The following is a 17,097-nucleotide window of genomic DNA, read 5'->3' on the forward strand; positions in this document are numbered from 1 at the left end:
AACTGTGTCCAAAGTCACATGACAAGTTGCACTAGTGGAAACGGAGCCTAAAACTCCTTACTCACATGTAATAAGCAATGGAAATCAATCTGTATCCTTCTAAACTTCCAAACATGTTCCTTTGTATCTTATTTCATTCATATATTGTGTCGGTCATGTGACCACCCCCCTCTCTCTCCCTCTCTCTCTCTGGGGGGTGGGGCTGGACAGGTCTAGACATGCCTGTCTAAGAAAAACTGACAACCTTATCAGGAAGTGAAATACAGCTTGGCAAATTCAGATAAATAGGACATAGCGTTGTCATTGGAAGAACAGGAAGAAGCTTAGATAAGACTTTCTAAGCTACACAAGCAGCTAGCCAGAAAATGAATAATATCAAAGATAAAGATATTTAACATACTATTAATAGGAAAATTTTCATTTTTGACTGGAGTTTCCCTTTAATAAAACAGGAAAGTGCATCTGGTGCAGCTCTGCATAGAAACCAATCAGCTTTTAGTGTTTTCTTTTTTTTTTTTTTTGTCAAAGCTTGAGTGAGCAAGCTGAAAGGAGATGTACAGCCAAAGCTTGTTTGGCAGTACATCTATGGATCATAGGAGTGAAGTTTTTTCTGCACTCCTGTGACCCGTTTTCAGCAGGGAGCGGGCTGAAGTCCGCTCTCTGCTGACCTCACAGAAGTCGGTCCAGGCACCGCGTCATCACGACCACGGAGACGGGATCCACCAGGCACCTGGACCGACACCTGGCTCAGCGAGCAGCCGAGAGCCTGAGCCGACCGCTCTTCTAGGACGAAACGTCGTTAGGTCACGGCGTGCTGACGTCATCCCTGGAGGTGTTTCAAGCGAGCGGATGTGCCTTGCCGTCCGGCCGGCGGCTTCTCATGCTCCTTTGTTTTAACAGATTGTAAGTGTCTCTCTTTTATTTTACGTTTTTACACTATTGGCGCTTTCTTTTTATTTGGGATTGCTTTGTCCACCCACTGCTTTGTCCAACCTTTGGGATCATCTCTACCCGGACTCTGCTGTGTGAGTTTACTGGTGGTGAACATCGGTGAATTGGATCGGTCAATACCATACATTGTGCAAACATTATCTGAGTTTGGTAAGGGGCCCGGAGTGTTAGTGTTGGTGGTCCAGGAGTATTTGGGATTTGTCTATATCTGCCTATACCCTCCTTCCATCTGGTAAGCGGCTGTCATATTGGTGGTGGTTTCTTCCAATTTATTTCTCATCCTTCTCTATCATCACTTATTGGGAGAGTGTATATGTCTGCACAATTATTCTTTCTGGTAAGCAGCCTCACAATTGGTGACGGATTATACACCTTTTGCACGGTGTAATTTAGGGTGTATAAGGTTTCATTATCGTTGTGGTATTATGCTATGGCGTTTTTCTTTCTTTTTTCCATGAATTTATGACCTATCTTTGTGAATTCATCATATGAGTTTCTTCAATCAAGTTCACTCTTTCATGATTTATTTCTGCAATCCTTTGTCAGTCCGGTAAGCACATCAGCATAAAAGAGCATTGCTGGAGAATTCCAGTCCCCATTAGTGCAACTGAAGCAAACAAGCAACTATGGGTGGCAGGACACTGTCAAAAGATCTCTGGGATAAAGTTGTGGACAGGCACAGGGCAGGAGATGGATAAAAAAAAAAAGTCAAATGCTTTATCAATGCCTAGAAGCACAGTGAAGTTGAATTTTAAGAAGTGGAAGGTATTTGGTAAAACACAGACCCTCCCTGGATCAGGACGTTGATCCAAACTGGAAGAAAGAGCCAAGAGGAAACAGGTCAAAGAGGCTACCAACTGCAACTTAGAAGCAGTTGCAGGAATTTATGACAAAGAGTGGTCATTGTGTGCATGTGACAACAATATCACAAATTTTCCACAAATATGGCTTGTGTGGGAGGGTTGCAAGAAAAAAAAGCCACTCCTCAAGAAAGGCCACATGCAGTCACGATTGAGCTTTGCCAAAATGCACCTTGAAGATTCTAAGGCCACATGGAAAAAGGTGCTATGGTCAGATGAGACTAAATGTGATTATTTTAAAAAGGGGTGATTCTTTTCTTTACCCACTGTATGTCTGTCCCAAATAACATTTGCAGCTCCTGGCCATTTAGGAGTTTCTCAGTTGGTCTCTTCTGGCCTTAATAGTTGCACTGCTATTGTCCAGACCAGCCTTTTTCAACTGGGGTGCCATGAGGTTTCTTCAGGGGTGCCTTGGCAAAAATGCCTAAAAAATTATCAAACATTGTATACAAGCCAGCAGGTGGATCAAGCCTGCCTTTTAGTTACTGAAAGTCTTTCTAAACACTGGCATCCCAACGAGCAATGACATCAGTTAATAGGGAGGATGTCTGTCGCCTCCATCCTTGGTTGACCCTCCTGTGCCCCTCTCCCTTGGCACTGGGGAGATATTAGCTGACTGATGGAGAGAAATTGAGGGAGAAGAGAAACAATGGAATACTAGTCAGTGTGCAAAAGTGTATTTGCTTTGAAGAATACATCACCTTTAGCGCCGGGTGACCCAAATGTTGATGTTACTGCATTATGTAAAGCTATTAGAATAGTTTTTTTACATTTTAGAATGGGGTGCCTCAAGACTGTCCATAATTTTTAAGGGTGCCTTGAGATTGTTTAGAATTTTAAAGGATGCCCTGACTGAAAAAATGTTGAGAAACTTGTCTAGAATCCTCCAATATCCAAGGAAGGTAACAACAGTATCACAAATGGTGCTTTGAGGCAGGGCCTGGAAGTATATTTATTGAAGATTCAGTATCATTACTTGATATTCAGCACATCCTTACCTCATAACCGCTGATGCTTATCTGCATGGAGACATCCAAAGGCTGATTTGTAACCCCGGCCACAGATTTCACCAGTGACATAAACAGGAGTGGGAACCAGACAATACAGATGAGTGCAAAAATAATAACTCCTCCCATTCCGTATTTGACAATTTTCTTTTTCTTCTGTCCTGGGGGCTCTGGGTATTTCTGAAAAGTTTACAAACATAAAATGAACCTCTTGCATGCAGGGCAAAGCAGCTGCTCCACTTTACTGCTGCCACGCTCCTCTACTACACATCACTCAGATGTTTCACTCCCCTGCCAATCTGTTCAGCCACCGCCAACAGCGAACAGAAATAACCAGTATTTCTAGGTATAACAGAACATGTGACTTAACACCCTGCCTTCTATGTGGCAGCTCTGGTGCTGTGTGATAGGACACTCAGGAACCCAGTGCTGTCACATGGGGCAGGGTGAGCGTCTTCAGAATATTTTCCTTCTATCCAGACAGTAAACATATACAAGGTTTTGAACACTGCTTTTTGACCTCCATTATTGATCACTGATACCCAAAATATGTCTCCAGTAAATAACTTTTAATCCATCCTTTTATGTTAGGAATAAACACCATTAAGGTTCTTAGAAAAGTATTCTGGGTACATGCCATAATGGCAAGCCTGCAAGTGTCCTCATCCACTTGGTTTGTAAAAGAGGCTTGAGAGAAATACCACAGGTGCCATTGATGAACTCTTTCTATAAACTTTAATCAAACGGCATCAGCATGAAAGTCACTGTCTGTTGTAGAAATTTCTGGTTGAGACTCTAAATAAAAGTTAACTCTGCAATTGCAGGAACAGATTCACAGGAGGCAACCTCTGTGTTTAAAATGTCCGTTCAATGACAAATTACTACTACATGTTATTTTATACATAGATAAAAAGGGGGTGGTGTGAGATGGTATTAAAAACTAACAAATATAAATATGTTATTAAAGACTAGCAAATAGAAATATAATCATAACAACTGGAAAAAGTAAAACCCTGAGAGGGGAGGGGGAGTAAAGATAGGGAGAGCTTCTAACAGAAGTTGTGTCTGTGTAATATGTGAAGGTTACAGAACACATTTCAACATTGAGAACAAGATGGAGTCTCTTGTGCCTAAATGAACAATACAATGAAAGTCCATGTCACTGTCCTTGAACAAGCATGCAGCCAGAACTCCTAATCTACAAACAGGTACAAGTCAGTGATTTGGAGGGGTAAAATCACCAAGACTTTGTAGCATTTTTAGCAGGAAATTTAAACCTCTATGTCTCTCCACTCAAGTATCTAATGATTGCCAACTCATACATGGGACAGTTTCAGCCTACTTGACCTCATCAAGTAAAGTCAGGTGTGTGACGCCATGGATGTCAAAGTAATAACAGATGAGATGTGTATGGGTGATGCATTCATTTCTCCTCAACACCAGTTGCTATCAGTCATGACTCCTGATCATGTGAAGTTCATACCTTCTCAGATTCCCTCCAGCACTTCATAATGAAGATATTGGCATAGATATCCTCCACACAGATCCAGCTGGATAGGCTGAGAGTCGTGTCAGTCCATATCCAATCCATCACAGCCCTCATTTCAGTCAGGAATGGGACCATTCGGAAACTGTATGGAAAACAATGAAACATCATGTTGAAATACAACTTAATTTCCTAAAAAATAAAAAAAGCTATGTAAAAATACATGTCATTTCTCAGAGTTAAAAATGGCATCATGGCTTGACCGTGTAGGGAAGATACTTGTTGCCAATCAGCCCATCGAATACTAAAGAACTAAAGGCAAAGCTTTTTTCATTTTGGATTGAGATAGGATGGTTATAGCCCCTATCATTTTTTTGTTTCCCAATGGAGTGATTTCCCTTCTCTTTTCTCGTAGCCAAAACAGTAAGTGAGGAAATTCCTCCAACGTGAGGGAATCCATGGTTGTCACTAAGGTCACCAAAACTAGTGTCCTATTGCAAGTCTTCTATTCCCGTGCCAGTGACAACCCAAAATTTGTTGTTTTTCACTCTCGATGATTAAAGTGAACCGAATACATAGGGTGTTTTATATTTTTTGCTAAACAAACGAAAAAAGCCAGAAAATGTTGAAAAAAAAAATGCGGTTTTCTGTTAAAAGTTTCTGTTATAACATTTTGCAAATAAAGCCATCTTTCCTTTATAGGGTAGTTAACATAGGACTTGGAATGACGGTGGGAGTAGGTTGAAGCTTAGTTAGCTTTTGACTGGACTTCTACTTTAAGGAGTGGTTATGGTACTAAATGACTTTAATACCTTGTATGAAATATATTCTGTACAACCTTTTTTTGTGGTTCTGGCATCTCTACCAGACAACATGGGCAGGTCCTGCTCTTGCTTGGGCCTCCTAGCTAACTTCACTGCAGTTGAGAAAAACAGAACTTTCTAGAAACCCAGGCTGTGATTAGACAGTGAAACTGCAGCAACACACTGTTGAGATCCTGTTATGTCTATGTACTGGTGATGTGAGAGCTTATGGCGGATGTACCCCTTGATTTATGTTGGATACAATAAGGTCCTTAAGGCTTCTCACCTTTCCGTTAGCTGCTCTCTCTTCCCACCATTTTCCTGGCAGCGGATGTTACCCGCATGTTAGCATCTTAACTTTATTGCCACCTTTTTGAACACTCCCTTCCTGAGGAAGCATGCCTGTGAAACGCCTATAGAAACCAAAGCCCCTCCGCAGTCTACAAGTGCATTTTCTACTTTTTACTTTATGCGATGAAGTGGACTAATATGTATCTCTGGTGGACAGTATTTATATAGCACCTTCCAGAGAAGTGCAAAGTAATTTTTATGTCTACTGTGGATGGGGCCTAACATATAAAGGGGTATTATTCAGATGTATGCATATGATGTGCATTGTTGTTAAAGATTTTTCTAGTTTATATTGCTTTTAGATATAATCAACCAATTTTTTTGCTGGTATAATTTGAATTAAATAAAATTTTGAATTTTACTCTTTGCATTTGTGTACTTTTTTGAGTGGTAGTACATCATTAAAAGTCACTTTATTCATATTTCTCTCTGTGTTAGACAGGTACTTGTATTCTGTTGAGATCAACACTGTTCCGACTGCTCTGTGCAGGGAGTTATAGAAAGAAAAAAGCAAGGCCTATTCGTGCACTTTTGCCAGTTGCATGTAAAAATACATTTTAATAATGCTTCCATAGGTAAGTTGAATAAATGGTGGCATTTTTAATTTCTGCCCAGGGTTCAGCTTTAAGTGGGAAATAATAAGGGGAATCTGACTGGCTATTTAGAGTAACAAAAGCATATTTAAATTCTTTAGAGAGCAATTCATCTCATTGTAGTTCCACTGACGATAGATTAGAAACGCTGAAACTACATAGATTCAGATGCCCTGCAGAATATAAAAGGCGTTGCAAAGCCTGTTTGATCAGGCATTAATATTGAGGTAAATACATAAGAAAATAGAGATTTCCTCACCCCTGGAAGAGGAAGAGGTTGATGCAGTTGTAACTCTTTGTCAGGAAGTTTCCCAGGACTCGGTTGGGGTAGCCACACTTGATCTGATATGCAGACAGTCCAAAATACAAACACTTAACAAAGTACCACAGCTGGGCAACGTGATTTGTGTTAAATCTCCTGCAAAACACAAACGTAATAGGGGCAAGGATGAGACACAAGTAGTGTACTGAACATTAAAACAAAAAATACTCTACTGCAGTTAAGTGACTTGTGAATGGCACATGGCTCTCAGGTACCTCGGATGATGCTTCCAGCTGCCTATTAGGCTCTCCTCAGTGTATCCACATTATCTGTTTACCACAAGCAAAAGTATACTATTCAGGCATTTCCTAATTTATATAATCTGAATAAATGGTCAATAGCATTAATAAATGTCTGTTACTAAACTATTACTAAACTTTAATAAACTGGCTATGTGAATATAATGCTACTTCATCATATTCTAAAGAGCTCTAAATCTTGCAGCACTGTAATGGTTCTTTTAGGTAAGCATTTTAGATTTGTATTTACCAGTTTGGCTGGAGTGACCCTTTAATAGTTAGGCCTCGACAGATCAGAGAGCTAGGTCTGAGAATCAGCATTACAGCCAATGGTGCCTGGATAGTTTAAGTTTTGTTAAGCACTTACCTGTCAGGACAAAAACATCCTAAAATGGCATCCTTAAAATATCAGGCACTAGAGGTAAAAACCTCTGAATATTTTTACAAGATCTCTGGGAAACCTGAAACTTGTAGTGCTGTAATGTGTAACTCTGACACTTGCTATTGAAGTTGAGAGCTGGCCTGCCCATGTAACAGGCAGTCCCTCCATGGCCAATAGAAAGGTAATTCCGTCAGGAGGGGGCTGGATAGCTCTCCATTTTTAGGAATTTGGAATTCACCTGACAAAATATTATTAAAGCCATGGGGATTATGACTTTAATTTTTGAAAGTATTACTTATTCTAATATACTAATAGAATCTATGAATTTAGTATCATCTGTTAGAAGCCATGAAGTGGACCTGTTCTTTGACAATATGGATGGTGGGAATGCATTATGTCACCATACCTTTCTGTGACTCCAGGTAGGATAAAAAACATCCAGAAGTGAATCCCGAAAACCAAGACAACCTGGAAGACACACTTGCCAAACATTGTTTTGCGCAGATAGATGGCTCTGTCAACAATCATGGTGCCAAACTGTAGGAGAAGCATCACTAGAAAGGCTTCGGGTACCTGGTCCTCCGACAGCGACTCAGTGATATCTGCTGCAGCCGAGTGTTTCTGCAAATAACTACAGGCTGTCAGTATTTAGTGGGGGGGGGCATTTTCTAACAGTTTAAGACATGGGAACCAGATGTGTCAAAGTCAAAAGCAAAATTAAAGAGCACCCAGATGTAACAATCTATAATTCTGGTATTCTGCTGCTCCCAAAATGTCATATTAGTAGGCTGGGGGTGTTTTGACCAAGTTGTTCTGGTGTTACTGCAGTAAAGGCCAGGGGCATGACTGTACAATGTGGAAGGGATGTCTGGGGGCAGGTTTGCCAATCATCCAAATTTTTACAGTAAAAAGAAAAAAGCATCCCATTTTCTCTCATCCCGTAATGCCCATGGGAACAAGAAACAGTCATTAAAAATACCCTTATTACATTAAGAAGCCTGAAGCAAGAATCTGGTTGCTAAGAGGAGACCAGAACATTTTATTTCCTTGGGCATTTTTATAAATCGGACAGTAAATGTCCAGTACTAGAGCAGTGCATTCTTACCCCAAATGCCCAGTACCCAAAGATAACAATAATGAAATTGATAACATCGACCAGGAACATGATGGCATAGACATCGCACACTGGGCTGTACTCTGGGTGTATGATATCATAGAAGAACTGTCTGATCGGCAGGTAGATTTGCAGCGCTCTATGTGGAAAAAAAAGAGAAACCGATTCATATTAGGCTCCATGCAAGAAAGTTTCTACTTTAACAAAAAATAAAAATTATCCACAACGACTACATTTCCACCCTTGTCAAAGGAAGGATTCTGTTTGATTGTCAGGGGCCACATAGAAAGTGAATATGCCCATTACCCTAAAATTAAAGCCAACTTCTCACCTTTTTAATGCATCATTTTTTTAAGTGCAGCTACATACAGAATTAAACAAAATAAAAGTTTTATATTTACCAGAAAAAAGGATAAATAGACATTCTGGTACTGCTAAAACCAATTCAGAAAGGGTTCACCTTGATGTAGAGCTAACAATTAAATCCAAGTTGAACTTTCTTTATTTCTGTAATGCAGTTTGGCTACATATACAGTTATATTCTGCTTTATTTATTTATTTATTTTTCTCACTACCAAGTGCTGCAAGCAAGGATTACGATCTCTGTACCGACAGCATGAAGGAGACTCTGCATGCTGCTTCCACACACAGTGCAGTCTGATCTACCCTTCCTGCACCTTACTCCAATTTTTCCTGTTAATACAGGATGAGCACAAAAACACCCCTTGATTTCAAACAATTTAGCTTTGAGGGGCAAAACCATTACTGGCCAAAGTTACCTGGAAATGCTAACCAACTTGTTGATTCCAGAACTAGCTTCTGAGGGTGGTGACTACCTTTTTCAGCAAGACGGAGCACCGCCGCACTGGCAAATCGCTGTCCCCAAATTTTTCAATAGGCACCTGCCAAACAGATGGATTGGTCGCGCTGGATAAAATGACCAGGTGTTTTGCATTGTGGCCCCCGAGAGCACTGGACCGGTTTGTGACTTTTTCCTTTGGGGGTACGTGAAGGATTACAGAAAATTGTTATCAAATACCATAATTTTCCTTTCCTGGCCTATCCTTACGTCAGCACACAATGGGCTAATGCCTCCTCTGAAGCCCACAGGAACACCTCTTCCTAGCTAAATAAAAGAAAGCCCCTCACCCACTAAAGTGTTCGATAACCTAGCCTGCTATAAGCCACTAGGGAGGGAGTCCCGTGCTGACGTGAGGACAGGCCAGGAAAGGAAAATTACTGTATTTGAAACAATTTTCCGTATTCCTGGCCCTACCTCGCGTCAGCAATGAGATATAACTAGCTAAATAAATGGGCAAGAGAGAACACATGAAAAGAAACACTGACATTCAAAGAAAAGCTGCCAAAGACAAAAATAATTATTATGTCTCGTCCCAAACTTTGAAGAACTTGCTGACTGCACTTGTAAAGTCAAATGAAGGGCTAGCCATCTCTCAAATCTTTCACTGAAATCCTGGTATACCTGCCCCAAAGGCTGCCACCCCTCTGGTCGAAGGAGCTTGCCCCAGTTCCTGAGCAGAAAGGCCTACTTCCTGCATGTCACTCTAATCACCCTGGTAAACCAATAGAAGATGACTCAAGAACCTGATGGCGAAATGGGAAGATTGCCCACTTTCCTCACGTCTTTGACCTTTCCATTTACATGGTTAGTAACTTGTGTAAGAACCTAAAGTCTTCCGGCTGTGTACTCAGTGACTCCATGTCAATGCTTGGAGGGACTGCCACCAGGTTTTCCTGGAAAATGGATACCACTTGGAGATGAACGTATTATCACTATTTGTGGTAAAAAGACATGTAGCACTGCCCCCTTGAGAGCTGCTGGTTTTTAACACTTTTGGATTCCCTTGGGTTACCTGTAGCAACTGCAAGAAGATATCTTAGCACTTTACGTTCTTGGCTCAGTCAATGATCAGTCTAGGGGTTGATGTTTTTGTTGTTTTTATTTTATATTGGGATGGGAGAATGGATGAGTGGCATACTCCAATGCTTGAACTATTCACAATTCTGAGGACTTCTAACTTAAGGATGCGGCAAGGCCGCTACTTCATTAAATGTTCCTTATAGTATTTCTCTTCAGGGAACTCACCTAGTACCCCCTTCCCTCCTGCTGACACTCGTCCACTGACTACACTACTCCGGAGTGGTCCCTTTCCTTGGCAGACCTTAGGCAAGATCCTCTGTACTCACGATACTGCTTTCCAGATTCTCGCAGTGCCTTGACTCCTCCAGTCAGCTCTCCTGGACCCCTGGGCTCAGCTCCATACCTCTGGTTCACCAAGCGACTGCCTGTGGCCAGGCACCAACCACTTCAGAAGAGGAGGCAGCTGCCACCCTCCTTCTGGGACTCTGCTTCCCGCCAAAGACCCCGTGCACACGTGCCCCCTGGCTTTATATACCACACCCAACAATGCACCAAGACAGCCACCTGTGCCAATCCCTGGGGCTGTATCAAAGCCTGTGTCCTCATTGGCCAGGTTTCCTCCACTGTCCAATGTGCCTCCCCATTGGGCACAGTGGGGACACTGCCTCAGACCATATGAATCACACATTGGGCACACTGAGCAGACCTAACTCACAGATCCTGCTCCCTGTTAAGCAGAGTGCAATTCAGAATTTACCTGCTGCTCCTCTGATAGGCAGACAGAGCCAAAAACTATACTCACTCTCTAGCACCTACCTAGGAGGGTGCTACAGACACAAAAGGGATCTTTGCAGGAAAGTGCTGCAATCTCCAACATCCTTCTTTCTGAAGCAACTGCTGTCAGAGGAATTAGTTTTACCACTAGGAACTACAATGGAAATTAAGCTATTGAAGCAAAGGATGCCTGTACTGGTGCTTTCAGAGCCAAGCCTAAGTCCCATGAAGGGAACAAGAATTTCCTTGGTGGCTGTATATGGATTACGGCCTGCATGATGCATTTGTTCAATGGTTCTTCCACCCATCTGCAGCTTGAAAAAGAAGATAAAGACAGAGCCCTGTACTTTAATGGGATTGTATGCCAGACCAACCTCAAGCGCCAGTTGTAAAAATGTCCAGGATATTGGCTAGGGCTGAGGACACAGGAGAGGATACTTTGTTGCGCAAACAGAACAAACGTACTTCATATCCCCTATATGTAGCTTGCATGGTCTTGTGGTCTTCACCAAGCTCAGAACCACCTCAGATGAGAATCCCTGCACCTCTAGTCCATCCAATTTAATAGCCAGGCTATTAACAGTCTAACTGGATTGGGGTGCTGCCATTGATGTTGACATAAAAGATCTTGTTTGACCAGAAACTTGATTGGTGGTGCGGATGACATCTGGGGGAGCAATGAAAACAAAGGCCTCCTCGGCCGGTGGAAAGACATAGGAAACGTGTCTGTCCAAATCTTCAGCAGAATCTTCATAATTAGGGACACTGGAGGAAGACAAACACCAACAGAAAAAAAACAATGGCACTGTGAATCCACCTTCTATCATATCAGTTCACCTTTGTACCTTGTTACAAATATTGGAAGCTGTGTGTTTAGTGGACTGTATGAGAACTACAGCTGGAATGCTTCATATAGCCAATACTAGTTGAGTTATGTATTGTTGGAAAATAATTTGTCTAACTGATCCCTTAGTGGATCCTTCGTTTCCAGTAAGTGCCATTAACTGCCTGTAAGCAGCTCTGCGCCCAGCGAAAAGGTTTATGTTGCGAAAAGTAACAGGAAAAAACTGACCCTTGTTGGGCAATGTAGTCTACTGCTGTCTTATTGTCAATCATCAACTTCACTCAGGCCCCTTGGAGGAAGATCCTGAAAGGCTTGCAACGCTAGAAAAAAAAAATGCCTTATATTTAAGACAGTCAGAGCACCTGCATTCCACTAGGCTCCAATGGCCTTGCACTTTTCTCCTCAGACTGGCGCATCCGATGTCAGAATGATTCCATCTCCTGGGCTGAGAAGCACACCACAAAAGCAGCACACTGGTCTCCAAAACTCCAGTTCTTGCTAATTTGTGCAGACATAAAGACCTTCTGATCCATAGGCAGCCCATTCCATTGACTGAGGAATGCAATTTGAAAAGCTCCCATGTGCCACCTGGCCCAAGGCAGAACTGGAATGGCCACTGTAAAATGTCCCAAAAGGGACTATGCAATCCCCTGCTGACAAATACTGTCTCCATAACTCTTCGTACGCAGATTTTCAATTTGCAAATTTTGCAGTTTTCGAAAACCACTTGACTTATTCTGGCACGAAAAACTACTCCAAGATCCTTCACAGATTAAGAAGGGGTTAATTGCTTTTCCTGTTTGTTCACTAGTCGACTGAACTTGGAGAAGGATTTCTAGGACAAGGTTGTGATGCTTTGCCAGCTCCTGGCTTACACCTGGGACAATCAAAACGTTGTCCAAGTAGTGGTAGAGCCTTATCCCTAAAGATGAATTACTGCCACTTTCACCAACAAAATGTTCAAAAAGTTTATTGGTGCTGTGTCAATTCTACCAATGGCAAACACCTGAACTAGAAGTGACAGCCGGTCACTGCAAACCTCAGATGTCTCTGGTGTTACGCACCGATTGGTACATGGAAGTATGCGTCAGCCATGTCCAAACCGGTATTGTCGGACGCGCTTCCTGATTGGCCAGGAGGAGGATCGGTGTGGCAATAGCGAATTTTCATTCGCTATTGTCACACAATGGGTGGGCTCGGGACGCACTGCTCTGTGCCCCGAGCCCACCCTTTGCATCGCCCTATTAGAGCCTCTGGCTCTAATCAGGTGATGTAAAAAAAACAAAAAACCCCATTAAGCTCCATGCGTCCAGCGCCCCTGCATGCAGATTAGGGGGCCGGACGCATGGATGGGGGGGCAGCGCCCCGAACGCACCGGCCGCCACTGCCTTCCAGAGGCAGAAAGGAGACACAGAATCTGAGACAAAAAACAGTCAGACTGTCTAACCCCTGGAACAAAGCACAGCAGGGGAGCAAACAGCAACAAATCTTTATTGCACAGGAGAAAACTGGCAGAACTGCAGAGGGAGGAGAGAAACGAGTTCCTCTGCCAGCTCTAAGACTGTTTAAACTGCTGCTTGATGACTGGCGGTCACTACCCTGCGCCACAGCGTCTCCCTGCCTCTCTGTGACATCATCCACCGCCGCTCTCAGACTGAAGCCAAAGTCAGTAGAGCAGTGAGGCACACTGCCTACACAAGACAGGAAAACCCCCAATGGTGACATTGCAGAGCTTATTATTACCACACCTGTGGCATATTCGTGCTATCTAAGCATCATTTGCCCGCCGCCCGGCACAAAGGGCACCCAGTTTTTAGGAGTGTTTACCATCCAACATTCAGGGTCTTCCAACTCCATGAGAGGCTGAATATGGAGGGGTAGGTTCGGCTGGAGGGGATATCCTTGCAGCAACCAAAGTACTTACCAACTGCAATCTACAGGTGGCCTAGAGCATGGCCAAAAAAGAACACTTCAGTGGGGGAGGGGCTGTCTTTTATTTAGCTAGAAAGAGGTGGTCCAGGGGAGGTGTTAACCCATTGGGTGCTGACGTGAGGTAGGGCAAGGAAGGAGTGTATGTACCTCCACTATCCGCAACCGTGGATGATCTGCAGGAACGCATCACTGAAGCTGTAAAATCGATCACACTGGATTTGCTGCAGAGACTCTGGCCTGAGCTAAATTATTGCATCCATGTTTGCCGAATAATGGGTGAGGTGCACATCAAATGTGTGTGATTACAACTGATACCATATGAAACTTCATGAGTTGATGCAACTGTAGCCACCAATGTGTAAGAATATTCCAATAAAGTTACAGTTGGAAATCAAGGAGTGTTTTTGTGTTCACCCTGTATAATGTTTTATTATAGTATACAGTAGTATGATTTTGTGTAGATTTATAGCCACATTGTCATAACTATTATTATCATTAATCTGGTAGATATAAGATGACTTTGAGAAATCTAGGACAGAGGTGAAAACACTTTAACCCATTTTAAGCCCAGCAGCACTTCATAAAGACTTTGAGCTTGTCTTGTTAACATATGTATAGGGGGTTGTAATGCGCTTTAGGGTGTTTTTAAACCAACTCTTCTTATTACGTGTATACACTTTTCTTCCAATCAAAATTCATATATGAATACTATAAACATGTATCACTCAAATAATTAAAAATCATTTAAAGTGCTCGTGTGCTTCAAGTAACGGGGATGAGAGTTTGTTGGACCTACAGTGCTTTTGTGCATAACATATATAAAAGTCAATCCGTGCTGATAAACAATCAATAAATATGGAGTGCCTTTCATCCAATTTAACATATAAAGTGCTTAATTCATAAAGTGACCAGGTGCGCCAGTATATAAATAAACCGTATACAGTGCTTCTATATACATTTTTTAAATGAAACAATCCACTCCTTTTGGTGCTAAATAATATGCAAGTGTCCAAAAAAAACTGAAATAACATAAATTCAAAGTGATCCATAGTGCTTTCTATCTTCCTCCACCTTTATTTCCCGTGTCTTGGATTTCTTCAGTGCATACACTTCTAGGTGTCCTAAATGCTCACCTTAATGAGGTAAGTAATACGCTTGTATCACTTGGCCCTCAGTGCCTCTGGTTCCTTTTATCTCAGCGCAGTTCGTCTCCTTTTAGGGTGGTTTCCGTCCCTCCTGATCAGTGTTAGGTACCTTCTCCTGGGTGTCTTTCTCTTTCTTATGGGGGTTGCCTATGTTCCTTCCACTCTCCACTCAAATGATGCAAATAATGGGGGGCCAACATAGTGTAGTAGTTCAAGGCTTTTATTACAAAAAATATAGCCAACTCACATTTAAAATCACGCTCAGTCGTCTGCCGAATTCATTCAGGGCCCTGAGGAAGTCACGTGTGGCCGTGACGTAACTCATAGGATTACCCGGAAGTGACATATCGGAACGGGACGGAGATCCCGGAACAGAATTCGACAGACGACTGAGCGCGATTTTAAATGTGAGTTGGCTATATCTTTTGTAATAAAAGTCTTGAACTACTACACTATGTTGGCCCCCATTATTTGCATGAGCCCCAAGGAGTAAAGAGAAACAATAAGGAGTCGAGAGTGGAAGGAACATAGGCAACCTCCATAAGAAACAGAAAGACACCCAGGAGAAGGGTCCTAACACTGATCAGGAGGGACGGAAACCACCCTAAAAGGAGACGAACTGCGCTGAGATAAAAGGAACCAGAGGCACTGAGGGCCAAGTGATACAGGCGTATTACTTACCTCATTAAGGTGAGCATTTAGGACACCTAGAAGTGTATGCACTGAAGAAATCCAAGACACGGGAAATAAAGGTGGAGGAAGATAGAAAGCACTATGGATCACTTTGAATTTATGTTGTTTCAGGTTTTTTTGGACACTTACATATTATTTAGCACCAAAAGGAGTGGATTGTTTAATTTAAAAAATTTATATAGGAGCACTGTATATGGTTTATTTATATACTGGCGCACCTGGTCACTTTATGAATTAAGCACTTTATATGTTAAATTGGATGAAAGGCACTCCATATTTATTGATTGTTTATCAACACGGATTGACTTTTATATATGTTATGCACAAAAGCACTGTAGGTCCAACAAACCCTCATCACCGTTACTTGAAGCACACGAGCACTTTAAATTATTTTTAATTAGAGTGATACATGTTTATAGTATTTATATATGAATTTTGATTGGAAGAAAAGTGTATACACGTAATAAGAAGAGTTGGTTTAAAAACACCCTAAAGCGCATTACAACCCCCTACACATATTTTGCTGCAACTGTTTACTTAGTATCAGTTTTAGTATATGTAGCATTAGGGTGATTATTTGCCTCTCTCTGTGTTAGCGCAGGAACCATACCTATAAATACTTGTCTTGTTAACATGATATCCCTTTTTTTCCTCATCATTGTGAATTATTTCTGTTTATTATTGGGTGCTGGGACTACAGTATGTAGTTAGCTTTCTACTAACTGTAATACCTGCGTTTTTGTTATGATGTAGCCAATTACATCATACAATTATGGTATTTTAAGGCGTGCACTAATATTTTAATGTCTGCTTTCCATTTTCTGCATGTACTGTACATTTCTCTCCAGTTTTCTACCACCAACTCTTCTTTTAAACTGGTGTATGAAAAACTTATACAGCAGGGCATTGTGCCTAAAAAATTATCAACAGTTGCAAGATTACATTTTCACCGTCAGCTTCTTCAGTTTGATCCACTGTTGCTTTAGTCTCTCTTTCAGTGACAAGCGCTTTTTTTTGGGGTTCCGTTTGAAGCAATTCCATCTGCTTTTGGTTTCCTTCTTTTGGGGTGTGCCTGGCAAGAAAACAAAAATGAATGACACGGCTAGGTTACCCCTTTTTTAAGCAAAGCATCCTTAGGAATTCATAGGGCTGCGCAGTTATATCTGTATTCAAGGAAAACGGTCATTAGGAAAAACATGAGGTATTGCAGTTAAGGACATTTGACATTTTGCCTACTTTTCTAATCCCCATCTGGGATCTGAGTAGAAAGGTACGATAAAGACTAGATTGAAGCCTCAGGCTTACTACAGTTTTTACCTCGTAAGACACTAAGGTAAAACTGATTACTACTTTACGTTATGGATATACACAACATTTTAGTGCTTATGGCCCAGCTCTGTGCCTCCATAAAAAATTAAAGAAACTGATGCCGTAAGGTCATGATATATTGACCAACAAGATCTCAAACAATAAAAGAGACGTTCGGGATTTAAAAAAGAAAAACAATTATACTTACCTATATGGATCCAGCATCTTACCCGCTGCCTCAGCAGTGTTTTATCGCTAAGTTCTCCCCGCCGCTCTGAGCAAAGAGCCGTGACTGTCAGTCAGTGGCTTCTGCTTGTCCCTCCAGTGCTCACTGTAGCGCTGGGCTATGGAGGGGGCAAAATGGGCAGGCTCAGGCTCTCAGCAGATCACTGAGAGTTTGAGCCAGGTGTC

At 41.9% G+C, this 17,097-nt stretch overlaps 1 protein-coding gene across 1 annotated transcript in view; it reads right to left on the reverse strand.

The window, feature by feature from the left end:
- The window catches only part of LOC309566686 (piezo-type mechanosensitive ion channel component 2-like), a 141,433-nt gene that overhangs the window by 25,035 nt on the left and 99,301 nt on the right, over positions 1-17,097 (reverse strand). Inside the window, exons 44-49 of the mRNA XM_082271945.1 lie at positions 16,321-16,450; positions 8,100-8,247; positions 7,401-7,615; positions 6,311-6,469; positions 4,302-4,449; positions 2,810-2,998 (exon numbers count right to left, since the gene is read on the reverse strand). Coding sequence (XP_082128071.1) covers positions 2,810-2,998; positions 4,302-4,449; positions 6,311-6,469; positions 7,401-7,615; positions 8,100-8,247; positions 16,321-16,450 — 989 coding nt within the window. The remainder of the gene's footprint in view (positions 1-2,809; positions 2,999-4,301; positions 4,450-6,310; positions 6,470-7,400; positions 7,616-8,099; positions 8,248-16,320; positions 16,451-17,097) is intronic.

This window comes from Pelophylax lessonae (assembly GCF_965119305.1).
Source record: "Pelophylax lessonae genome assembly, chromosome: 11".
NCBI lineage: Eukaryota > Metazoa > Chordata > Amphibia > Anura > Ranidae > Pelophylax > Pelophylax lessonae.